General features: G+C 43.0%; 4 protein-coding genes across 4 annotated transcripts; 3 read left to right on the forward strand and 1 right to left on the reverse strand.

The window, feature by feature from the left end:
* Positions 1-543: 543 nt before the first annotated feature.
* On the forward strand, positions 544-6,353 carry ugdh (UDP-glucose 6-dehydrogenase). Its single transcript, XM_087799812.1, has 12 exons — positions 544-747; positions 1,963-2,124; positions 2,392-2,493; positions 2,827-3,027; positions 3,098-3,295; positions 4,361-4,508; positions 4,574-4,668; positions 4,730-4,860; positions 4,993-5,129; positions 5,481-5,572; positions 5,636-5,746; positions 5,812-6,353. Exons 2-12 carry the CDS (start codon positions 1,963-1,965, stop codon positions 5,920-5,922), a joined length of 1,488 nt encoding a protein of 495 aa, XP_087655938.1. The 5' UTR covers positions 544-747; the 3' UTR covers positions 5,923-6,353.
* A 28-nt stretch (positions 6,354-6,381) lies between these two features.
* Positions 6,382-11,168, reverse strand: lias (lipoic acid synthetase). The gene is made up of 11 exons (XM_087799823.1): positions 11,043-11,168; positions 10,710-10,885; positions 9,072-9,165; positions 8,877-8,957; positions 8,651-8,807; positions 8,530-8,587; positions 8,219-8,347; positions 6,982-7,127; positions 6,853-6,923; positions 6,674-6,785; positions 6,382-6,590 (listed from the first exon to the last, which is right to left on the reverse strand). Exons 1-11 carry the CDS (start codon positions 11,163-11,165, stop codon positions 6,529-6,531), a joined length of 1,209 nt encoding a protein of 402 aa, XP_087655949.1. The 5' UTR covers positions 11,166-11,168; the 3' UTR covers positions 6,382-6,528.
* Positions 11,169-11,831: 663 nt separating this feature from the next.
* Positions 11,832-14,419, forward strand: rpl9 (ribosomal protein L9). Its single transcript, XM_087799742.1, has 7 exons — positions 11,832-11,963; positions 12,042-12,157; positions 12,838-12,933; positions 13,029-13,161; positions 13,231-13,311; positions 14,037-14,145; positions 14,279-14,419. Exons 1-6 carry the CDS (start codon positions 11,918-11,920, stop codon positions 14,141-14,143), a joined length of 579 nt encoding a protein of 192 aa, XP_087655868.1. The 5' UTR covers positions 11,832-11,917; the 3' UTR covers positions 14,144-14,145; positions 14,279-14,419.
* Positions 14,420-15,061: 642 nt separating this feature from the next.
* On the forward strand, positions 15,062-23,911 carry rfc1 (replication factor C (activator 1) 1). The gene is made up of 23 exons (XM_087799749.1): positions 15,062-15,149; positions 15,659-15,793; positions 15,868-15,937; positions 16,999-17,118; positions 17,295-17,563; positions 17,648-17,719; positions 17,923-18,000; positions 18,082-18,396; positions 18,713-18,826; positions 18,893-19,072; positions 19,338-19,442; positions 20,355-20,739; positions 20,801-20,916; positions 21,049-21,163; positions 21,579-21,667; positions 21,732-21,869; positions 21,930-22,025; positions 22,097-22,350; positions 22,576-22,693; positions 22,755-22,900; positions 22,968-23,181; positions 23,266-23,448; positions 23,515-23,911. Exons 1-23 carry the CDS (start codon positions 15,147-15,149, stop codon positions 23,608-23,610), a joined length of 3,411 nt encoding a protein of 1,136 aa, XP_087655875.1. The 5' UTR covers positions 15,062-15,146; the 3' UTR covers positions 23,611-23,911.
* The last annotated feature ends 182 nt before the right edge of the window (positions 23,912-24,093 follow it).

The raw sequence follows: 24,093 nt of genomic DNA on the forward strand, positions 1-24,093 counted from the left end.
TTCCAGTTTCTTTCAGGATCAACTTTAAAATTCTGGTTCTTACTTTCATATCTATTCATGGTCAGACCTTCCATCAGTGATCTGATCCAGCCTCACACCCCAGCTCGAGCTCTGAGGTCTGTGGATCAGAATCTACTGATGCAGAGGAGAGAAATCCTTCCAGGCTGTTGCTCCTAAGCTTTGGAATGCTCTTCCTCTCCCTCTGTGTTTGATGATCTACTGACTCCTTTAAGAAACATCTTAAGACATTTTTATTTGTTCAGGCTTTTCCTTGATTTTCTGGAACTCCTGTTGTGTTATCAGTTTTATCTTGACCTTTAAAGTATATACTTTATTGAATTTTGTTGTGATCGTTTAAGTGCTTTGTGTTGTGTTAAAATGATCCACGTGCACGTTTTTACATATCACAATATTCTCTAGGAGGGTCTGTGTTTCTTGTTACTCAGGAAGATTATTCATTTAAACTCCCCACGGAACTGGAAACAACAGGCTCTTAATTTGAAAGCCCCCTCACCGGAAGTGCTCGCAGGCTAGTAGGAGAGCTCGGTGGGAGGACGTGGACATTCGTGGGTGAGGAGGACCAGTCTGGAGGAGTTTTGTCAGGGACCAGGTAGACTTTTGGAGAACTCCGACAGCTGCTCTTCCACCCTCAGCATTCTCGGGATTTCACAGATTTTGGCTGAGCTTTGGTTCGCAGAGACGCAAAATAATCCGAAGTTGAAGCTGCTGAGTGTCGAGTTGGCAGAGGTAAGTACCAGCAGGAGCTAGCTGCTCCCACAAGGAGCCCATTCACGACCTGACCCGCTCCTTTTACGGAGATCATTTCTTGAACACAAACGAAGAAGGATTTGAAGAGAACACGATCTTGAGATTCTTACAAGAGAAGAGGTTGTCTCTTCATCTTTTCTGTCTGATGCTGTGAGATAAACCTGAAGACAGTGAGAAATTTTACTGGTTTCTACTGTCATCACCGTGGATTCCATCAAGTACTGCAACAGTATTAGTATTGTATTGGAGGAGTTAAGGTCAAATGTTGTGCTTATCAATGAAGGGTTTATCTCATGTTTCTTATCTTATAATGGACAGGATGCACTTTGTTTGAAAACAATTCAACATTATTTTAAAAGATACAAAATGTTTTGGCTATATTTACTGAGCCAACAAGTTAACTTTACATTCAACTTTAAATAACAACAAAACTAACCTTAATTTTAACCTGTTAATTTTAATGACATGTTATAGTCAGCCGACTTTTACTAACTACAAAAATGAGTTCTATGAGAACTTGCCTCCTTGAGACCTTGATGACCAATGATCGGAATATAATGATTTTTAAGTTTTAATTCTTTTTAAAGTGAAAGTTTGTAGTTAACTCCTGTGGGTTACTGACATATTTCTTCTAATGTTTCTCTCCAAAATGCAGTAAGTCCCTCATCAAATTGATGTTTTGAGATTTTTACTTTATAAAGTTCTCCCCCCTCCCCCGTCGGAAATCTTGGCGAACAAGAGGTTACTAGAGTGGAGACCATTATGTCGTAATAATGATAATAAGTTGGAGGTGACAACTTCTGGGATATATACACGGCCACAAACCCTGATGTTTGACCAATCACAGCAGAGTTGGTGTGGTTATGATAAACAAGATTTAATCTCAAGAAAACACTGTTTTCAGTGGACGGGGCTTAAGATAATAGACTGTACAAAACTCTCTTTTCATTGAAATATTAACAAACAGACACTGATGATACAATAGAGTCCAAGATCAGTTTATGAGACGTTCAAATCAACATGTTAGTCAAAGTTCTGCTTCATACAAACATGTAGTAGAATAATAATAGTAATAACTGATTCTCTGTATAACCTTCAGGACAAACTACTGTAGTCATGAAGGTTTCATTTATTGAGTTGAGGAAAGAACAAATGTGAAGAGAAGAGTCTGATGGGATTTTCATTTGTCACTAGATGTTCAAGATAAGAAGGATCTGCTGCATCGGGGCCGGATATGTTGGGGGACCCACATGTAGCGTGATCGCTGCCATGTCTCCGGAGGTCACCGTGACGGTCGTCGACGTCAACGAGTCTCGCATTAAAGCCTGGAACTCTGACACGTTACCCATTTACGAGGTTGGTTGGAGTCTCTCGCTCACAGGGGGTGTCCCCTCCTGACCGCGAGATTTAGTCATGGCTGGGCGGGTCGGTGGTTCCGGGGCCAAGGAATGTATCCAAGTCGTTGCTCAGAAACTGTTCTCCGACACTGACGTAGAGCTGAAGTTATCGTGCGTCGCCATGACAACTTGGAAGTGATCTCAGACTGTTTTCTTGAGTCAGATCGAGACCAACTCAACAGTCCAGTCACTGACCAGTCATGTTTGCTTTTTCTCTCCTTCACAGCCGGGCCTGAAAGAAGTGGTCGAGTCATGCAGGGGGAGGAACCTGTTTTTCTCCACGGACATCGACTCAGCCATCAGAGACGCAGATCTCGTCTTCATCTCCGTGAGTCTTCCTTACACTCCTCTTTTTCCTACCCTTTTTTTTCCTCCTCCTCTCTCACGAAACGCCTCTCTCGACGTGTACAACATTTAGTGTCACATTTCCTCAACATCACAGTACAGACCTTTACATCATTCTTAATTAGAAACATTATCTTAAGAAAAATGACATTTCTTTATAACAACATAGGAAAACGATGTTTGAAGTATGTGCCTGAATGTAAGTGTTGAAGGGGAAAACTGCAAGATGGGCATTAATCATTTTTAAATAAGAAAGAAAACTTAACTTCAATGAAAACACAAAGTTTCAAGGACAACAATTTGTCCTCCACTGCAGGTCAACACTCCCACTAAGACCTATGGGATGGGGAAAGGGCGTGCGGCCGACCTGAAGTTCATCGAGGCGTGCGCCCGGAGGATCGTGGAAGTGTCCGACGGCTACAAGATCGTGACGGAGAAGAGCACCGTCCCCGTCAGAGCCGCGGAGAGCATCCGACGGATCTTCGACGCCAACACCAAGCCCAGCCTGGAGCTACAGGTGAGCAGACTGGGGCGCTGGGGGGCCGCAGATGGAACTCTTGGTTCTGACCCGCGGGGCTTCCTCGTAGGTGCTGTCCAACCCGGAGTTTCTGGCCGAGGGAACCGCCGTACGTGATCTGAAGGAGCCGGACCGGGTGTTGATCGGCGGAGACGAGTCGCCCGAGGGCCAGAAGGCGATCCGAGCGCTGTGTGCCGTCTATGAACAGTGGGTGCCCAAGGATCGCATCATCACCACCAACACGTGGTCGTCTGAACTGTCCAAACTGGTGAGTTAAAAATAACTTTTTTGAACGCGTCCTTGGTAATCTACTCACTGTCTGGGAATGTTAAGATGAAGGACGTGGAGAACATATTAGATCAGGGCTGAATGACACACAAACTTTCAGCTGTCACGGTCTGGTCTAGCTTCTTAAACAGGAAGTATCATCGCTGTGTAATGTCTGTTGCTTAGTTTGTATTAAACACTGACATTTTTATAGCTCACCATATGCCATATTAACATTAATCTACGTAGATTTTGAGACAATCGAGCCACCTAAAATAACTTGCTGGGTCATATTTGGTACTGTATTAGAGCAGTGGTTTTCCAAAAAATTGAAAATTGAAAGGAAGGGAAGAATTACTTTTCATTTAACCATCTGTTCTGAAGGTACAACTGAGCAAACTTTCTTGATCTTTAGATTTTCCAGTTCTTACCTGACGTCACCACCTGTGACAATGTATTATTCGGTGTCAACCTGGCTTTTTCCACATCTTACCATGTAGCTTGTACCTACTTCGGAAGCAGTAGATGGACAGGTTGCTGACGGGAAGAAGACTTAATAGCAGGCGGCATACATCTTTACAGCCGTGCAGAAAAATGGCCAGACACGCTTTACAAATAATACTTGTTCGAAAGTAAAAATATATATTTATTCTATTTCTCTTTTCTGCCATATAGTTAATAGTCATTTTATGGGAATTTCATCTTGTTAGAGACCGTTTGGTACGTTTCAAATATGGTCTGAGAATTTGGTGTAAGTTTGAAACCTCTAATATACAGACGTACTGTATTAACCCTTGTTTTAGCTCGGGGTCAAGGTGACCCGAAGGTCAGAAAACAACCCTTACGTAGGTTAAGCTGCTGTTGAGGAGATTCCTGATTTATTTTAGCACAAACATTTGGAACTAACACATCTCTCATGTACCTTCAAAAACACACAAGTCTCTGTTCAGGCAAGTGTTAAGCAATGAGAAATCTTTAGTTGCCTGAATTTATCTAATTTTTAATCCTGTATTTGACATTAACGTCAGGGTAGAGATTAAAGTTGCTATGATGTGTGATTTCACAGGCAGCCAATGCGTTTCTGGCTCAGAGGATCAGCAGCATCAACAGCATCAGCGCTCTGTGTGAAGCCACGGGTGCCGATGTGGAGGAGGTCGCCAAGGCCATCGGCATGGACCAGAGAATAGGCAGCAAGTTCCTCAAAGCCAGCGTGGGTAAGAGATCCCAGCCGGAAGGTGGTTTTGTCCGACTCGGCTCCTACATGTGGCCCTCTGATCAGGCTTCGGGGGGAGCTGTTTCCAGAAGGACGTGCTGAACCTGGTCTACCTCTGTGAGGCCCTGAACCTGCCCGAGGTGGCCTCCTACTGGCAGCAGGTCAGAGCCGGGTTGTCCCACTTGTTCCCGAGTCTCTTTTTTTCACGTGGTCTTCTCTTAGGTGATCGACATGAACGAGTACCAGAGGCGGCGCTTCGCCTGCAGGATCATCGACTGCCTCTTCAACACCGTGACTGGCAAGAAAATCGCTCTGCTGGGTTTCTCCTTCAAAAAAGACACCGGGGACACCAGGTAGGTCTGGTGCGCTAAACATTAACCCATCAATCTGCTCTGTCATGGTTGATCGGCAGTTACCTCACAGGCAACAATGTGGTGAACTCTGACACACACATCAGGGTCAAAGTGTGTGTTTGTGATCCTCAGAGAGTCATCAAGCATCTACATCTCCAAGTATCTCATGGATGAAGGTGCAAAGCTGTTTATCTACGACCCCAAAGTTCTGAAGGAACAAATCGTTTTTGACCTGTCGCAGCCCAACATCTCCGACGACCCAGAGAGAGGTGCGTGTGTGTGCGCATGTGCTTGCATGTTTGTTCTTTGTGTGCGTTTGTTCATGTATGTGGTTTTGCGTGTCTGTATGCATGTTTGTGTGTGTGGGCGTGTGTTTGGTTTTGTGTGCACATTTTGATTGATAAGCTGCCTTTTGCCACAGTTCTGATCAGATCTGACATTTGAATCCGAGTCTAATCTCATGGACTTTAACACACTTTAATAGCAATTATTAACTACCAATCACACACAAGTGTTTGATAAGAATGTTGTGTATTAACTTCTACTGTCTGGTGTCTCACGAAGTCCGTTTGTTATAAATCTCTCTCTGATTCAAGCCGACACATTGTTTTGACCCTCAGTGTCTGAGCTGGTAACTGTGACCTCTGACCCCTACGAGGCCTGTCAAGGCGCACACGCTTTGGTTATCTGCACCGAGTGGGACATGTTCAAGGTACAGACTGATGTTATCAACATGTCCCGCACCAGACTTGACACCTTGTTCTTGGCTCCGCAGGAGCTGGACTACGAGAAGATCTATAAGAAGATGCTCAAGCCGGCGTTTATTTTCGATGGTCGTCGAGTGCTGGACCATCTGCACGGCTCCCTGCAGGACTGCGGCTTCCAGGTGAGAAGAAGCGACTCTCCTTCTTGTGTCCGGTGTCGACATGACGCAGCAACATCTCTTTCCAGATCGAGACCATCGGGAAGAAAGTGACTGCGGCGCGGATCCCCTACACCCCTGCACCGGTCGGGCCTCGCGCTCCTGCCATCGAGCCCCCAAGCAAGAAAACCAAAGCCTAAAACTCGCCCACTTTTGTCCTCACATTCCATCCTCGTCATTCACATGCCAACGCATTTAACAGCTAGTAGAACTTTGCTCTCATAAGAGTTAATTTTTTAAACTTTTAAACCTGATTATGTTGTCCGTTGATCTTCACTTTTAAACATTCATGCCTTCGTCAGATGAACGGTTGAGACGTGGATTATCTTAAACCAAGAGACGATGACCCTCGAGTCTCAAAAGTTTTAACTTGATTATGTATGTTTTTTTAATGACAATGTGAATGAACTGGTCCAGAGAATTTTAAAAACAAATCATGCACTCGTGTATAAATATATACCTTTAGTTTTATATAGTTGCGCTATAATCTGAATAGAAACTTTTTATACTGTTTAAGTATTTTTATATCAGTATTTTTTAATCTGTCCAATTAAATAAAAAGGTTTCTAGAGTTTGTTTCTTTTATTCATGAGTATTTTTATTATTTAAACAAATATACATTTTAGACATAATTATATATGAGTAATAACGTTTAAAAACTTTGTCTAAATTGCGAGGTGTCTTTAAATAAAACTGATGTGAAAACGCTCCTTGAATGATGGACCTAAAGCCCCGACATGACTCTTTCACTCCACTGCAGTTACTTCTTCTCTTCTTTGCTTCAACAAGTTCTTTAGAAAGAATTCACCTGTTGAAGAGTGAGAAGAGTTGTTTTCTACACGTCATCATCATTCACACTAGAATTGATCTCACGGAACACATGAGTCGTACCTGCTTTGTAGGAGGATCGGACCAACGGCCCACTGGCCGTGTAGACGAACCCCATGTCGGTTCCAACTTTCTCCCAGTGAGCAAACTTCTCTGGAGTCACATATTCCTCCACCTGAAATATGATGGAGGACAGTTCAATAAGGCCCATAAATCCTCTGAATATATGAATGCATTTGTACCTTCAGGTGTCTTTTGGTGGGCTGCATGTACTGACCCAGAGTCAGACAGTCGACTTCAGCCTCTCGCAGCTCTGCAGCGCAGAAACAAGTCAACCTTCAGATGTGCACACCAGGCGTGAGGACACTCACCTGTGAGCGTGTCAAGGACTTGCTGGTCCGTTTCTCCCAGGCCCAGCATGATGGAGGTCTTCGTCAGGACGCCGGGTTTGGCCTTCTTGGCGTGTTTCAGGACGCTGAGCGACTGGTCGAAGTTGGCTCTGGGGTCTCGCACGTGTCTAACAAGGGAGCGGGGTCAGTAAGAAACAGACTCGAGTCCAGCCCATAAAACAACTGCTTGACCACAGACGGAACTATTTTTACTCAGTTCAACTGTTTATTCACCATAAATCTCTTTTCAAACCACTGAACTACAGGTTATGGAATCAAGCAAGAAAATAAAAGATGGGACAATGTGTAGACATCAGCACTTTAACTAATGTGAGCTTTTCTTTTTAACTTATCACTTTTTATTATAGTAATATGGTAATATATACAAGTAAGTAATATATATTTATAGAGCGCTTTTCCAGACCAGGGTCACAGAGCGCTTAAACAATCAAAACAATATTCAATAAAATATATACTTAAAAGATCAAGATAACACAGAGAACAACACAGGAGTATCAGGAAATGAAGGAAAAGCCTGCACGAATAATAGTTTCTCAAAATTTTCCTTTTTTCCGGCAAATGTAATTTTAGTTGTCTATCATTTGTAATTGGGCGCTATAGAAAGCGTGAGTATGCGCCATCTGCTGGTTGAAAACGGTATTTAAAATAATCATTGTCTAGCTTTTACTGACGGTTGGGAGAAAAGGCTCTTACAAGGAAGTGGCTACAAGTGGGTCCAGATACAAGGCAATAGACTGATGTAATAAAAAACAAGAAAGAACTATTTGATGGGGGGTGAGAAACTTGTTCAAATTCATGCTAAGTCAGTTGTTAAAGTTTGTTTGTGGTGATTTCATTCTTAGACTTTGTTCAGGCTTTTCCTTGATTTTCTGGAACTCCTGTTGTGTTATCAGTTTTATCTTGACCTTTTAAGTATATACTTTATTGAATATTGTTTTGATTGTTCAAGCGCTTTGTGACCCTGGTCTGGAAAAGTGCTATACAAATAAAAATGACTTACTTACTTACTTAAAATGTGAATTTTTAATAGAATGCAAGTTGACTGAAGCATCAGTTCTTCTTTGATACACAAGTTCCAACGTTCCTACTAAAGGCAATTAAGGACTTTCTGGTAAAACATATTGATAATCTGATTGAGTTTGCATCGTTATTTTTGTTTTGTCATCAGATCAACTCGAGCTGCACAAGTGTTACTTACCTCTGCAGTTCCCGCACAGTCTCCACGTTGTGAGCGTACACGTCCAGTCCTGACAGAGCGATCGTCTCTACAGCGGCCAGGTCTCCTCGGAAGTCAGGAGTCAAACACTCAACGAGAATCTGAGAATTCCTTTCGGTGAAAGAGGTTCGAGACATCAACTCACACGAGATGTAGCGATGGAAAGTTACATTCACTCATGTTGAGGAGTAGCTTTGTGTAAAACTGTCATTTCCCTTTTTTAAAGCCAGTAGTATTTTCTGAAGGAAACAAATGCTACTTTTTTATTTATATTTAATTCTAGAAGCTTCTACCTTTCCTTGAGGCTGGAGACAGTTTTCGCGATGTGCTCTGCCCCTCCATCTGAGATATCTGTGAATGAATAGTGTTAAGATTCATGTTAAAGATAAACTGAGATCCACAAGACGTTCATACCGTCTCTGTCGACTGACGTCAGCACAACATAGTCCAGGCCCCAGGCTGCGATGGCTTTAGCGGTGTTGAAAGGCTCGTCAGGGTCCAGCGGTGGAGGCGCTCGTGACGTTTTCACCGAACAAAACCTGCAGCCGCGCGTGCAGGTATCTCCCATCAGCTGCATGGAGGAAGACTTGTAAAGACGGATACAGCGATGCAGATCTTCGAGCTACTGCGAGTCGCTCACCATGATGGTGGCCGTGGCTGTAGAGTACTCTCCTCCGCCCCAACACTCACCGATGTTTGGACACCTGGCCTCCTCACACACCTGTACACAACACTCACGTTAACAAGACCTTGTTCATGCCACGTTTAAAGTATGACACGAGAGCCAGTAGCGGAGGATGTTTGACGACCACAACCCGTAGGATTGAAGACTTACAGTGTGAAGGTTGAGATCCCTCAGTGTGTTCTTCAGCTTGTTGTAGTTCTTCCCGATCGGGATCTCCGTCTTTAACCACGGCGGGAGACGCAGCCTTTCGTAACAAAGCACAGTTTCTACCATTTATTATATTGATATCTGTAGAGGTGTTGATAAATATCACAACTTCATTCTAATTATCATTATTTATAGTATTTTTTGTTATTCTGTTAGATCAGTGTCTTCACTGAGCCTCAGAAACTACATTTACTCCATTGCTAGTGACTGAAATGATCATATAACTAATTATATTTTTTAATAAAGAGAGGAGGTGGTAGTAAAGTTTTACCTTACCTTACCTTACTAACCATCACAAAACATATGGGTTATATTTGTATGTTTTGACAATTGGATCCAAATGATAGCATGTTAAATATGAGTTTCTCTAAACTCAACTTCCAGCAGACAAACAAGCTGTCAATGGACTTAACGGATCATGAACTTAAAGACTCATAATGTTGCAATTCATTTACAGATGTTTCTAGTTATATTCCTGTGGGTAATTTGAAGTTCTGGGTAAAGTAAGTAGGTAAGTTAGTAAGACATTTTATTTGTATAGTGCTTTTCTAGACCAGGGTCACAAAGTGCTTAAACAATCAAAACAATATTCAATAAAGTATATACTTTAAAGATCAAGATAAAACTGATAACACAACAGGAGTTCCAGAAAATCAAGGAAAAGCCTGAACAAATAAAAACGTCTTAAGATGTTTCTTGAAGGAGTCAGTAGATCCATCAAACGCAAAGAGAGAGGAAGATCGTTCCAAAGCTTAGGAGCAACAGCCTGAAAGGATTTCTCTCCTCTGGTCCTGAACCATGTTCAGGAACCATCAGTAGATTCTGATCCACAGACCTCAGAGCCCGAGCTGGGGTGTAATGCTGGATCAGATCAGTGATGTAAGGAGGAGCCTGACCATGAATAGCTCTGAAAGTAAGAACCAGAATTTTAAAGTTGATCCTGAAAGAAACTGGAAGCCAGTGAAGAGTTTTAAGGATCGGAGAAATGTGAGTTCTTCTACTAAATCGGGTCAGAATTCTCGCTGCAGAGTTCTGAATCAACTGCAGGAGAGACAGCTCCTTCTTGTTAAGACATGAAAATAAACTGTAACAATAGTCCAGACGAGAAGACACAAACGCATGGATTACAAGCGCCAGATCATGTTCCAAAAACATTTTCCTAAGTTTAGAGATTTTTCTCAAACTGGTGGTTAATAACTGGTGGAGGTGGTAGTACTAACCATCACAAAACATGAGGGTTATATTTGTATGTTTTGACAATTAGACCCAAATGATAGCACGTTAAATATGAGTTTATCTAAACTCAACTTCCACAGACAAACAAGCCGTCAATGGACTTAACGGATCATGAACTTATAGACTCATAATGTTGCAATTCATTAAGAGATGTTTCTAGTTATATTCCTGTGGGTAAATTTAAGTTCTGGGTAAAGGACATACTAACGTTTGGACTGCAGGACAGGAACAATTTCAAGTCTAAATGAATAAATAAAAACATAAAGCAACAATTTTTGAGAACATGCTTCTAGTCCTCCTCGCCAGACTCCTCTATTGCTATAGAATAAAGAATTATTCATCCACCGTTCGCCCTTCTGTCTCTTCAGGTTGCCTCTGTACTCTTCCCATGTGCTTTTCCTCGCCAGTTCTCCAGAGATGAAGTCCTGCAGACCAGGTCCATCTTCAGAGAGCAGCTCCTTCTTCCGGTCAGCAGGACTGGGAGAGGAACTGGCAGCAGTTGACATGCCGCTGCTGTGGAGCTTTGAACGATCATAAAGAATAATAACTCAGTGGATCGAGCGTCAAAACATTAATAACATAATTTAATGTGGAATATAACGACTGATAACATCACAAAAGTCTTACACAACACATGACATCAAACACAACACTTGACAGGATCGAGGAGTTACTTACATACGTGACACGTTTAGAACAAATCCACAAGTGATTTGTAGAAAAACGACCCACTAAACATTTGCTCTGCGTCAGGAGCGACATTGCTGTAGTTGTTAGCCAGCTGCCCTTCGCGAGAAACATCGACACTCGACTTGTTGGGCCTGACGATGCATTCACGGGGAATCGGAAGAGAGGAAACACAATTGAACACACTCGTAATAATCTTTTTTTTTAAGCAAGCGATGTTAATATTTTTGCTTTTCGTTTAAAAACACAACATATATTTGTATTGAAACTGTACTGAAGTGAAATTAACTTGCGTTTAAAATCGATTTCATCGATCGATTGCTACTGCCTTATGACGGCACGTACAAACCCTACAATTGCGTGGTGACGTCGTTGCGTCCTCCTTTCCTCTACTACCGGCGAGGTGAGGCTAGCAATGGATTCCCTCTTGTGACTTAATCTAAGTTCATCTGCGCATATACAGCATCCGAGAGACCATCATTTCAACAAATGTATAAATAAACCCACAGAGATTCCATCCAATTTTGTATTTTTCCTCCAAATGTTGCTGGTCAATGTTTAAGATGACGTTTGGCATCGGGACTGTTTCTGCGGTCGTCTGGTACCGAGTGAAGGCCGCAGTCACTCCTGACACCCGTGTTGTCGTTTAGCGAGACCCGCGTGTTCGTTTCTAGTTAGTTTAATATAACATTTGTCTAGTTTAGTCACATTTGTAGTCCGTGTGTTCAAGCTAAAGTTTCCGTTAGCATTAGCACGAATGCTACTCGCTCTCATCCTCTGATGCGTGGCGAGTGTTCATGTCGTTCATGCTCGTTTGAACTCTTATCTTTAAATATTAGTTTTAAAAGATTGTTTGTGTTCACAGAATGAAGACCATTCTCAGCGGCCAGACCGTCGACATCCCCGACAAAGGTACGGACTTCTGGATGTTGTCATGGACGCAACTCTTTGACATGAACTTGGACTAACGAATAACGAATGTTCTTCCAGTCGAGGTGAGGCTAAAGGGACGAACCGTCTCTGTCAAGGGTCCTCGTGGCAAACTGGTCAGAGAGTTCAACCACATCAACTTGGAGCTGAGTCTGCTCGGCAAGAAGAGCAAGAAGGTAAGAAATGTGTTCATTAAATCATGGATGTATTTTCTGTTTTTGTAGTTTTCTAACCGAATTAGTCACTTCCGGTATAATAATGTACATAAATGGTCTAAGTGATATTCACAGTACACTATAGATATATATGTATATAACTGAAAAGCGCTATATAAATAAATATTACTTACTTACTTACTATGTACAGACCATTATCTTGTGTTCCTCATGCACTCGACCAGCAACAAAGTTTTTATCTCTGGTCACCCAACCTTTAGCATGGTCAACACAAACTTTAAACTGAATCCTTTAAGAAACATCTTAAGACATTTCTATTCAGGCTTTTCCTTGATTTTCTGGAACACCTGTTATGTTATCAGTTTTATCTTGATCTTTAAAGTATATACTTTATTGAATATTGTTTTGATTAAGCGCTATACAAATAAAAATTACTTGCTTACTTACAAACTTGCTGAAAATTATACAGATTTTGGAGAAAAATGTAATTTTTATCATTATTAACCTTAAGCTCCAAGTCCTTAAAAGTTAAAAGTTTAAACTCGCCATCCTTAAGTCAGTCTACGTTAAAACAATTTTTAAAATGCTCTAGAGAAGGTTGATGTTGAATAATGCGTACTAATTTGACAGATACAATAAAGTTTGGTCATTGATTTAATGGAGCCGTCTTCCGTCCTCAGCTGCGTGTGGAGAAATGGTGGGGTAACAGGAAGGAGCTGGCCACGGTTCGCACCATCTGCAGCCACGTCCAGAACATGATCAAGGGCGTGACTCTGGTCAGTGAAGATGTTTGTTTTTGCTTGTTCTGATTTTCTTGTCTCTCAGTGATTTGTGATTTAAAGTCTTAAATTACCCTCTGATCCGACCTCAGGGTTTCCGCTACAAGATGCGCTCCGTGTACGCCCATTTCCCCATCAACGTCGTCATCCAGGAGGCTGGATCTATGGTGGAGATCAGGAATTTCTTGGGGGAGAAGTACATCCGCAAAGTCAGGATGAGGCAAGGTAGGTGCTGACATTCAGCAGGTGTTAAGTTATGAGACGTGAGTCAAGTCTGTGTTTCTCTCCCTCCAGGTGTGGTGTGTGCTCTCTCTACTTCGCAGAAGGACGAGCTCATCCTTGAAGGAAACGATATCGAGCTTGTGTCAAATTCCGGTAGGTTTCCTAAAAAATGAATTTATACAGATTTTACTGGCTGATGGCATAGAAGGAACTTCAAGTTTGCTGGCAACTTGGTTGTCATCGCTGGTATACGACGTCTAGTCAATCTGTTGCAAACCCTGATGGCAAGTAGAATCCTGTCCAGCTGGAAAGGAATCTCCAACAAATATTAAATGTGTTTGCTTTCCAAGCAGACATTTCTAGCACCCTCAAAGACAACATTCACTGTCATTTCCTGTTCTGAATTATGTTAAGATGCACATTTTGACACCTTTCTGACTTTATTTAAGTCAAACCAATTATCGCCACTGACTAATGCATGTTAATAGTTTAATTGGTTTAGTCAGGTGCCCACCAGTGCCAGTTTGACTCATGTCGATCCTCACTCTCCCAGTGTCAGAACCGTGACTGTAGTAGCACCTCAGTTGTCACATACACATGTGCATTTTACAAAACGCAAGACCTGCTTTGGCTTCTAAAGTTATGTTCTTCATAACTTGAAGTAAAGTTGAGTGGTCACATGTGAGACTCGACTCTAAAAGTTGGTGAAGATCATTGTTAAAATCATGACTAGTGTTCTATAACATGAGTCATGACTGTTAAGTTAAACTAATCCAGGAAATAAGAGAAGCTGATCTGAAAATGTTAGAATATTGTAGCTGTAAACTGACTGGTCTGGCCTTTATCATCATCTTGCTAACCTTGCGTTTCTCCTGCAGCTGCTCTGATCCAACAGGCCACCACAGTCAAAAATAAGGATATCAGAAAATTCTTGGATGGCATCTACGTTTCTGAGAAGGGAACAGTTCAGGAACCCGAGTCGTAGAGGTGAGGACACCTTTGCTGCTGCTGATACGTTTTCCTACAATAAGACACTTAAGCCTCAGTGATTGTTTGTGTCAACTTGTGGATCACGACGACATCCAGTTCATCCTTGTGATCCAATCTCTTGTGTTTGCAGCTCTGGTCCAGCGAGTCACCTGTCAGAAACGAGGACATCTCTCTTGGAGCATCTTTACCAGCCAGAACATCCATGTGGTGGAGATGTTGAAAAAATGTTCAAGTCCTGATTTGACCAATAAAATATCTGCTTTTCCACCCATTCATTTGTGATCTCTTGTTATTTAGTGTAGATTGTTTGCTATTTAATGATCGAGGAGTGAATCCTCTTTCTGATCCTTTAATGGACCATCAGTCAATCAAGTACTGATGTCACAGGCAATAGCGGTCACAATTTACTTTTAAGTTACACACTTGAGTATATGAAAGGAAAGAAAAAGGCACCTGCAGACAACTTTGACAATTTATTTTTAGGTATATATGGTAAATTAGGTCTTTACAAGATGAGCCTTTTCTCAATGGACCTTTGGTTTATGGAAACACTAACAAAATCAACTTGTATAGAAATCTAGTGTAATTAAAACGGAGTCTGCATGCATATGCAGTACATAAAGTAATGCTATATATCGTGTTTGTAGAATGTAATACTTGTACATTAACGTTTGTTTCATAGAACTGTTGCTTAAATATAACTGACATGTATCACTTGTGAATGACGTTATAAACAGTTTCTACATTTATAATAGAACGAACATACACTATATACATATACACAGCTCTGGAAAAAATTAAGAGATCAGTGCATTTTTGTATATATATATATATATATATATACACCTTTTTGTTAATAGAAAATCCTGTGTGACTCGTTGCCGCCAGACGTCATCACTGTGCGCCACCGGACTCTTGCTTCGCGCCAAGCTGGAGTTGGAAATTCTTCCCTCTTTGACAGCAAAAGCAACCAAGAGTCGCCAGAACACCGGATAACAATGGTACGTTACGTTTCCACACTCGTCGTGTCTGTGTCAGTGGACTGTCATTGGGACTAAAACCTAGTGAAGTGTAAATAATCCTGTTGTTAATCCTGAAACCTGTGAGGATGAGAACTACCCGCGCTGTTAGCTCCGACTGTGAGCATGTTTACAATGGTTAGTGCTCACCAATGTTATCTTGACACCGTTCACTTGCATTCAATACTACAATAAGTCTTTCATAGTTATTGGTTAGTTATTTCCTAGTCTGATGTAATAAATATTGTGTGAGAATTTCACCCAACGGTCTCACATTCATTAAAACTGGATCATGCGTTTTTTCTTCTTCAGATAAATAACAAGTTATTCGTTTTCTTTTGCCCCTTTTAATACGTCGTACTTTACTTTTCATACACACACGTCTGGGAGTCCCTTCAACCAACAAAGCTTATTTATTTAATAATCCAAAAAACTAGTTTAATAATCTTGTTAAAGTGCATTTTTGACACAGTCTGTTTTTTTTTTTGCAGGATATTCGACGGTTCTTCACCCCGACGGCAGGTCTGCAGAAACCAGCTACTAACGGCAACATCAAGGCCCAGAAAAAGACAACAAAGAAACTTCTCTCTTCAGATGAAGACTTGCCGAAGAAAGAACCCAACAAGGCAGAATATTGTCTCCATTTGTCGCTGCGTATGGCTCTGCCAGCACATGTATAACTTTGTTTCGTGTACTTTAGGTCGCAAAAAAAGATGTAAAACAGAAGGAGGAGAAGAAGAAACGAAAGAAGCATGCAGTTATCAATTCAGGTAACTGTTCATATTTTGTTTTGTGACTGAGGATCTGCTCACAATAAAAATACGGTAACGATAAATTCATACATTTTGTAGTTAGGTTCGTCATTTCTTGGATACCTTTGTTGATGTCATCAAAGTATTATTGTTGCTTTAGTCTAATGCATATTGTTTTATTTTCCGCACTACAAGGCGCACTTGAAAGCCTTTCATTTTCTCAAAAAACGACAGCGCGCCTTATAATCTGGAGCGCCTTATAATCTGGAGCGCCTTATATAGGAACATTACCTGGTGGGTGACTTGTTTACAAACACTTTCATGACCCTGAGCCGACATGCCGTTGGTGGTATCACGTCATTGCGTCATCACGGGTGGGATTAACGACGCATGCCGGACGTCTACGGAGTGATATTACTGCCACCGGTTTGAGCGTGTGTGTCTTGGTTGTTGTACACTCAAAATCACTCTGCTCCGTGCTCAACCAGTCATACACGTGCGTTCAACATGTCATACACGCGTGCTCTAGCTGTCATACACGCGCTCAACTTCTCTGCTGCGCACTCAACATTGTCTGCTCACAACACCAGTCTCACGCGCTGCTGCTTGAAGCCTTTTAAACATCATTTAAACATCATTACCATGGGAGTGAACAGAGTTGTCAGAACGCTTAATGAAGTTTGACTTTACCTGACCAGTTTGTTAACATTCCCTTTAGCACACCTTGATCCAGTGGATGCATAACGCAACCGCAGTCAAACGTTTGACTGTATCTTTGATTCTATGCGCCTTATAATCAGGTGCGCCCTATTTATGAAAACAGTTCTAAAATAGGCCAATCATTGAAGGTGCGCCTTATAATCCGGTGCGTCTAATAGTGCAGAAAATACGGTAACAATATATTTTTTATATTCATCACTTAAGTGACTCGCATAATTATTTTTTTTGTCAGATGTTAAAATAATAAGCTGGTCATTTATATTTGTAAAGCAAAACAATCCTGTAATGTGTTTACAACTTTGGCAATAAAAGTTCCTGATTCTGATTCTAATTAACATTTCTTGAAATCTTTTTTTCAGATTCGGACTCGGAGGAGACAAACAAAAAAAAGTCAAAGAAAGCTCAAAACGAAAAAGAGAAAAACACAAAGGCAAAAGCTCCTCCCAAAAAAGATCCAGTGCAGTATGTCTCAGAAACAGGTGATCAAGGGTGTCAGTAAAAATGACATTTTTAAGTATATATTTTATTGAGTATTGTTTTGATTGTTTAAGCGCTTTGTGACCCTGGTCTTGAAAAAGGCTCTTTTAATAAAAATTACTTACTTACAAACGTTGATCTTTTTTCTCAACAAAGAATTGTTTGCTTTGCTTGACAGATTCTGACAGTGACAACTTTCTAACAACGAAATCTTCTAAATCGAAGAAGTCCAAAGTATCAAAGACGCCGGTCGAGACCAAGAGTCCAGCTGAGTCCAGGTCCAGTCGATCAAAGACCATAAATAAGTGTCCGCCTGTACCAGTCACTCCAAAGTCGGCCCCTCCTCCCGCTGCCAAGAAGACGCCCACCTCTGTGAGCGACTATTTTGGCAGCGGCGCCATCCAGCGCTCCGACAAGAAGCTTGTGGCGAGCGTCAAAAGAAAAGCTGTGAGGATTGATGGAAGTCTTCTTCATGCTAAACTAGTTTCTCATAATAAAGAAGCTTTTTTTTTTTTGTCTCCTCTTCATCAGCCCACACAGGACCATGACGAGCTCAGCGATGAACAGATCGCCCGACAGCTGCAGATGGACGAGGACATGGAGGTAGTGCCGCCACTTTACAAGACACTCGTTGCCTTGAATATTTTACAGCGGTTATTCATATTGAATAAAATATGTCTCTTCATTATCGTTGTCACAGTGATACTATGATTTTTGCTCAAAAATGTTGAGGATTTACCTTCAAAGATCTGTTGCTCTATTATCAACGTAGACGTGAGTTGATCGCTAATCTTTTTTCGTAACAGATGGAAAAGCAAATCCATGAAGACGAGGACTTTGCAAAGACGTTGGCGCTGCTGGACGAGCAGCCGCAGGCAAAGAAGGTAAAGCGAAAGAAAAAAAACATGATGGAGATTCTTTTATTTTATATTTTTTCTAAAATTATTATTTCTTTTTCCTTTTAGGCCCGCAAAGGTTCAGATGATACATTGCCTAAAAAGAAAGAAGAAGACAAGAAAGCCGGGCCGAGCACGATCATTAAAAGACGGAGCAGCTCAGAAGACGCCATCAGCCCGACTCCCAAAAAGAACGTGGCGGCTTCTAAGCTGGCTCAGATGAAGAAAGAGGAGGAGAAAATTGATGTTTCCAAGAAGAAAAAATCTCCAGCTAAAGTAAAAATATCTCCCAAAAAAGAACCACTCCCTTCACCCAGGTCCGAAATGAAGTTCACACCTAAACCGGCAGCCACCGCCCTGAAGACGTCTCCCAAAGAACCTGAGGTGAGTCGATGGATGAGTAGACATCAGGACTACACGGCTGAGCGTCTGAACACACTTGTGCAATACTTTAAAATGCAGTGTCGAGGGGTGTGTATTAGCAGGAATCTGGCCATAAGATACATGATACAGGGGCAATGATGCATTATATTGAAAACTTTATCCTCTCGTCCTCAGTCATCTGGGATTTGATTGTTTCTTTAGCTGCAAAGGGTGTGACGACTGCGGCCATCTAGCTGCCGGAAGTTTAATTTCGTAAAAGTTGTTACACACATTGAGGCTTTTCCCATAATGCATCAGTGTCCATCTCTCTGCCCAGAGCTCCAGCACCAACGTTGATGACCTAGAGAGAAAGAGGGGCAACTCTGCTGCTTTCAAGAACTACCTGAACAGGGACGGCCCTCGAGCTCTCGGGTCCAAAGAAATCCCCACAGTAATATTTGCAGATTCAAGTGGTCTTTCATCCTCAGACCTGGTCACGTTCTGTGTATGTTCTCAGGGAGCCGATAACTGTCTGGAGGGTTGTGTGTTCGTGTTGACGGGCGTCATGGAGTCCATGGAGAGGGACGAAGCCAAATCTTTGATCGAGCGTTACGGAGGAAAAGTGACGGGCAACGTGAGCAAGAAGACCAGCTACCTGGTGCAGGGAAGAGACAGCGGCGTGTCCAAGCTGGAGAAGGTAAGCAGGATTGATGAGACCCGCTCTTTTGATAGAACAATCAAACATCCGCTGTTGCCTCCGGGTCATCAGATCATGCTTTAGAGGATCTTCGTCTTTGGAATTATCTTTGTGCACATCTCTCTGAAGTCTCGACTCTGATTGGTCTGAACCTGCTTGACGCTGTAACCTTGATGTGTCACAATATTCCATTTAAATCTGTGGAACCTTCACAGAGTGATCAATACTGTGATCAGAGTTGCTCATACGCTCTTTCTTCGTCCAGGCCGAGGGTTTCGGCACCAAAATCCTGAGTGAGGACGATTTGTTGGAGCTGATCAGAACCAAACCCGGGAAGAAGTCCAAGTTTGAGATTGCTGCAGAGGCTGAGGTCAGCACTTTCTGCTCCATGTTGAATTTGAAATTACAAGAGAATTTTTTTTATTATACTGTATTTTTCACACTATTGGGCGCTACTGGGGTTGCATTATGCATCCACTAGATAAAGCTGTGCTAAAGGGAATGTCAACAAAACGGTCAGATAAAGACAAATTTTCAAATTTTTAATCATTCTGACAACTGCGTTCACTCCAATGGTAACTATGTTCAAATGATGTTTAAAAGGTTCAAAGCAGCGGCGTGCAAGACTCATGTTGTGAGCAGACAAAATTTTGAGCAAGCAGCAGTGAAGTTGAGCGCGTGTATGACGGCCAGGCACGTGTATAACATGTTGAACACACGTGTATGACTGGTTGAGAGTGAACAACAACCAAGACACACTCCCTCAAAACGGTGCCAGTAATCTTACTCCATAGACGTCCGCCATCATGTGACATGCATCGTAAATCCCCCGTAATGACGTAATCCCGCCCACAGCGTGTCGGCTCAGTCGGGTTATAGTGCGGTAAAAACGGTAATTATTTTATGTACATCAAAAACATGTTTTCGTCAAATACCCCCAATGAGGTCAGAGTAGAACATTGTAGAAAATGTTTTTGCCTGCTAACAATCCTACGTATTTATTATTGTATTAACTACAAATAAAACTTAGGTTCTTTCAGACTTTTTTCCTTTTTGTGAATATGTGTCGTCTCTTAAAATAATTATTTGGTATATAACTAATATAATCTTTAGAGAAAACAAGGTGAATTCATCTTAAAATTAAATATATATATTTTTTTTTAACAGTTCCAGTATATATAATGACCCCTGAGGAAACTGAATTGTCCAAATCTGTTATTAAATGTTTTAGTGTTTCCTCTCCTGCGTTTAGAGTTTTCTCTAAGTGATGATATTTTGGTAGATCAAAGCGGAGAAGAGAAGAACTCCTGCCTCCACGTCCAAGAGAACTCCGACCTCTCAGAAGATCTCGCCGTCTAAAGGCAACTCCAGGTCTCCTCACACACCGAGCCCATCCAAGACCGGTCTGTCAAAAGGTCACAGTTCCAAGACCGGAGCTGTGGGCACGCCGCAGAGATCAGGCTCCGGTCAGGCGGTCCGGAGAGAGTTGGATCTGCCGTCGTCCAAGGTCAAAGAGAGCCAGAGTCTGCTGTGGGTGGACAAGTACCGGCCCACCTCGCTGAAGGGGGTGATCGGCCAGCAGGGGGAGCAGAGTTGCGCTAACAAGCTTGTTCGCTGGCTGCAGAACTGGCACAAGCATCATGGCAGCGCCTCGTCCAAACCTGCGGGTAACTTTGACTTCTAAAGACACATTCTTTGAGTTACAATTTCTGACGGTTCGATTTCTAGTCGCCAGATTTGGGAAGTTTGGATCCTCCAAAGATGACGGATCCGGACACAAAGCCGCGCTGCTGTCCGGACCTCCGGGTGTGGGGAAGACCACCACGGCTGCCCTCGTCTGTGAGGCAAGTCCGACTCCATCTCCAACACCGAGGTTCGGATTCAAGTGGGTCAACCTGACGTGTGTGTGTGTGTGTGTGTGTGTGTGTGTGTGTGTGTGTGTGTGTGTGTGTGTGTGTGTGTGTGTGTGTCTGCAGGAGTTGGGCTTCAGCTACGTGGAGATGAACGCCAGCTCCACCCGCAGCAAGAACTGCCTGAAGGAGGTCGTGGCTGAGTCGCTCAACAACACCAGCATCGAGAACTTCTACAAAGGTGACCTGAAGCTTCATAGTATGAGTGTAAACAAGTGTCATAAGAATATTAAACCAGGAATAGTTAGAGAAATTATTTCCTGCCAAGAAATGTCAGTGTTATCTGGTCAGTTTGATGATGATGAGGATGGAGACATGAGGTTTGTAGTGGCAACAATCTGGTGATACGATCATCAAACTTCAGGGGTAACGATACAATTTATAGCGAGGAACAAGGATATATTTGTATTATTGTGGAGAACTTGACTCAAAGTCGGATCTGCTTTCATTTGTTTGAAATCAAAATATGTCCAAATATCAGCTTTAAAAGCTGCCGGAGTCCACTGTATCCCCTTGTCCTCAGTCATCACCTGGATCTCGTGATATTAAAGTTCATGGATATTTTGTTACACTGCTGGTCTATTGTGTGTCGACAGGAACGTCTCACACGGTGAGCAGCAAACACGTGTTGATCATGGACGAGGTGGACGGCATGGCGGGGAACGAGGATCGAGGAGGCATGCAGGTACTCTCAGCGACCCGGACACCTCCATGAAGAACCAGAAGACACAACCAAGGCTCTCTTGCAGGAACTCATCAGTCTGATCAAAGGCTCCAGGATCCCCATCATCTGCATGTGCAACGACAGAAACGCCATGAAGATCCGCTCTCTGGCCAACCACTGCTTCGACCTGAGGTTCCACAGGCCGCGCCTGGACCAGATCAAGGTAAAGACAAAACTTTTATTCCAGCAGTTCGATCCCAGGGTCACGTGTGTCTCACTCCAGGGAGCCATGATGTCCATCGCCTACAAGGAGGGCATCAACATCAAACCCCCAGCCCTCAACGAGATCATCCTGGCCTCCAACCAGGATGTGCGGCAGGTAGACGGACGTCTGCGGAAGCTTTCGCGCCGGTTGTTTTCGGGGTCTCACCTGCTCATGTGACCGCTCAGGTGATCCACAACCTCAGCATGTGGTCGGCCAAAGACAAGGTCATGACCTACGACCAGTGCAAGACTGACGCCGCCAGAGCCCGCAAGGACATGAAGATGGGGCCCTTCGACGTCTGCAGGAAGGTCTTCGCCGCCGGGGAGGAGACGTCGGGCATGAGCCTCATCGACAAGTCCGACCTCTTCTTCCACGACTACTCGCTAGCGCCACTCTTTGTCCAGGAGAACTACGTGCACGTGCGGCCGGCTGCCGCAGGGTGAGACACCATTTTTCACCAAAATTCTTTTTTCCGTCTGTAAAAAAGTTAGTAATTTTGTGTTGGTGGTATGAGGATAATATCTGGAAATACTGAATAAAGAAAACAAATTGATATAATATAATAATATATATAATTCAAGCTCCTCAATACTTGTTTAGCCTTTTCCCAGCATGCACTGCAGCTGTATTATTCCTCCAATAATGGTTCTTCTCTCCGTCTTAGCGGCAACCTGAAGTCTCACCTGGTTCTGCTCAGCAAGACGGCGGACTCCATCTGTGACGGAGACCTGGTGGACCGACGGATCCGCTCGGGCCAGAACTGGTCGCTGCTGCCCACTCAGGTGAGACACACACCTGACGAGTGGACATTCAACTGTGAACACCTCGTGTGTGTTTGTTCAGGCCATCTATGCCAGCGTGATCCCTGGAGAGCTGATGAGAGGCTACATGAGTCACTTCCCCTCCTTCCCCGGCTGGCTAGGAAAACACTCTTCCACGGGTAAACACTCTCGTATTGTCCAGGATCTGTCCTGCCACATGGCCCTCAGGTAAGCTGCCCCCGGTCTCTCCGGAGCCGACGTCTGGACTGAGAGCGGGTGAATGGTCTCCTGGCAGGACTCTGAGCAGCAGGCAGGCGGTGAACCTGGACTACCTCCACTACCTCAGGATGGCGCTGCTGAGTCCGCTGCAGAGACTCGGGGCAGAGGGAGCCGGTCAGGCTGTGCAGCTGCTGGACGACTACCAGCTGGTCAGAGAGGACGTGGACAGCATGATGGAGATCAGCGTGTGGGGGGGACAGCAAGACCCCTACTCCAAACTGGACTCTAAGGTCAGTAGGGGGCAGCAGAGGGTGCACAACTACATTTTCATTGCAGCACAAACTCAAAGACTGACGTGATAAAACTCCCGGTAGGTGAAGTCGGCGTTCACCCGTGCGTACAACAAAGAGGTCCACCTCACGCCGTACTCCTTACAAGTGATCAAGAAAGGACGAGGTGGCGGCGGAGGAGGAGACTCTGAGCTGGGAGGAGAAGACAAAGAGGTCCACGAGTCCGAGGAGGAAAGCGAAGGACTGAAAACTGACGCTATGATCAAGGTAAGCACGAAAACCTCTATTTAAAACCTCAACATCTTTGGTCTGATTTCATCTTCGTCTCCGCAGCAGAAGAAGTCCAAACCCTCCGTGTCCAAGAAAGAAAAGGTTGATTCTGGAAAAGGAAAGGCGGCGAGCAAGACCAGGAAAAAAGCCACAAAATGATTTTTCAGTCATTCCCGTCGTCTATACGGACCCTCAAACAAACCCAGGAGCGATTCATTTTTTTTAACTTCCTGATCATGTCTTGTCTGCTCAACTGTAAATACTCGATCTGTTACTGAACAGAGTGACTTTTGTCGGCTCCGTGTGTACCGAGAACTTCTCTGTAAAAACATTATAGATACTCTGTAGATACTCGACTTGTGTGTCTTTACTGTGCACAGGAAGTGACCACGAATATTGGAAAACATCAACAAATTCAATTTGAAGGAGACCATTATTTGACTCTTTGAAGAATATAAACAAGATTTTTAACATTTAAGGGGCAACAATAGATAGATGACCTGTGTGAGCAACATTTGATCAGAAAACTAATTCTGATCAAGCATGAAAACATTTTATATATATAAATTTTTATTTTTAATTACTTTTGTGAGTGTTTAAAACATAAAATATAAGCTAATTTGATCAAAAGAAAATCTATTT

Source organism: Callionymus lyra, chromosome 1 (assembly GCF_982586985.1).
Source record: "Callionymus lyra chromosome 1, fCalLyr1.hap1.1, whole genome shotgun sequence".
Classification (NCBI taxonomy): Eukaryota; Metazoa; Chordata; class Actinopteri; order Syngnathiformes; family Callionymidae; genus Callionymus; species Callionymus lyra.

Coding starts and splice junctions, on each gene's coding strand:
- rfc1 (XM_087799749.1), top strand. Junction 15,794..15,867: donor CGAAGAAAGAACCCAACAAG/GCAGAATATTGT, acceptor CGTGTACTTTAG/GTCGCAAAAAAAGATGTAAA. Junction 21,870..21,929: donor CGCGCCTGGACCAGATCAAG/GTAAAGACAAAA, acceptor GTCTCACTCCAG/GGAGCCATGATGTCCATCGC.
- lias (XM_087799823.1), bottom strand. CDS start 11,165: ATGTTTCTCGCGAAGGGCAGCTGGCTAACAACTACAGCAATGTCGCTC. Junction 10,886..11,042: donor GTTCTAAACGTGTCACGTAT/GTAAGTAACTCC, acceptor GATCGTTCAAAG/CTCCACAGCAGCGGCATGTC. Junction 8,348..8,529: donor GTCTCCAGCCTCAAGGAAAG/GTAGAAGCTTCT, acceptor TTTCACCGAAAG/GAATTCTCAGATTCTCGTTG.
- ugdh (XM_087799812.1), top strand. CDS start 1,963: ATGTTCAAGATAAGAAGGATCTGCTGCATCGGGGCCGGATATGTTGGG. Junction 4,861..4,992: donor AAAGACACCGGGGACACCAG/GTAGGTCTGGTG, acceptor TGTGATCCTCAG/AGAGTCATCAAGCATCTACA. Junction 5,747..5,811: donor TGCAGGACTGCGGCTTCCAG/GTGAGAAGAAGC, acceptor ATCTCTTTCCAG/ATCGAGACCATCGGGAAGAA.
- rpl9 (XM_087799742.1), top strand. CDS start 11,918: ATGAAGACCATTCTCAGCGGCCAGACCGTCGACATCCCCGACAAAG. Junction 12,158..12,837: donor TCGGCAAGAAGAGCAAGAAG/GTAAGAAATGTG, acceptor TTCCGTCCTCAG/CTGCGTGTGGAGAAATGGTG. Junction 13,162..13,230: donor CAAAGTCAGGATGAGGCAAG/GTAGGTGCTGAC, acceptor CTCTCCCTCCAG/GTGTGGTGTGTGCTCTCTCT.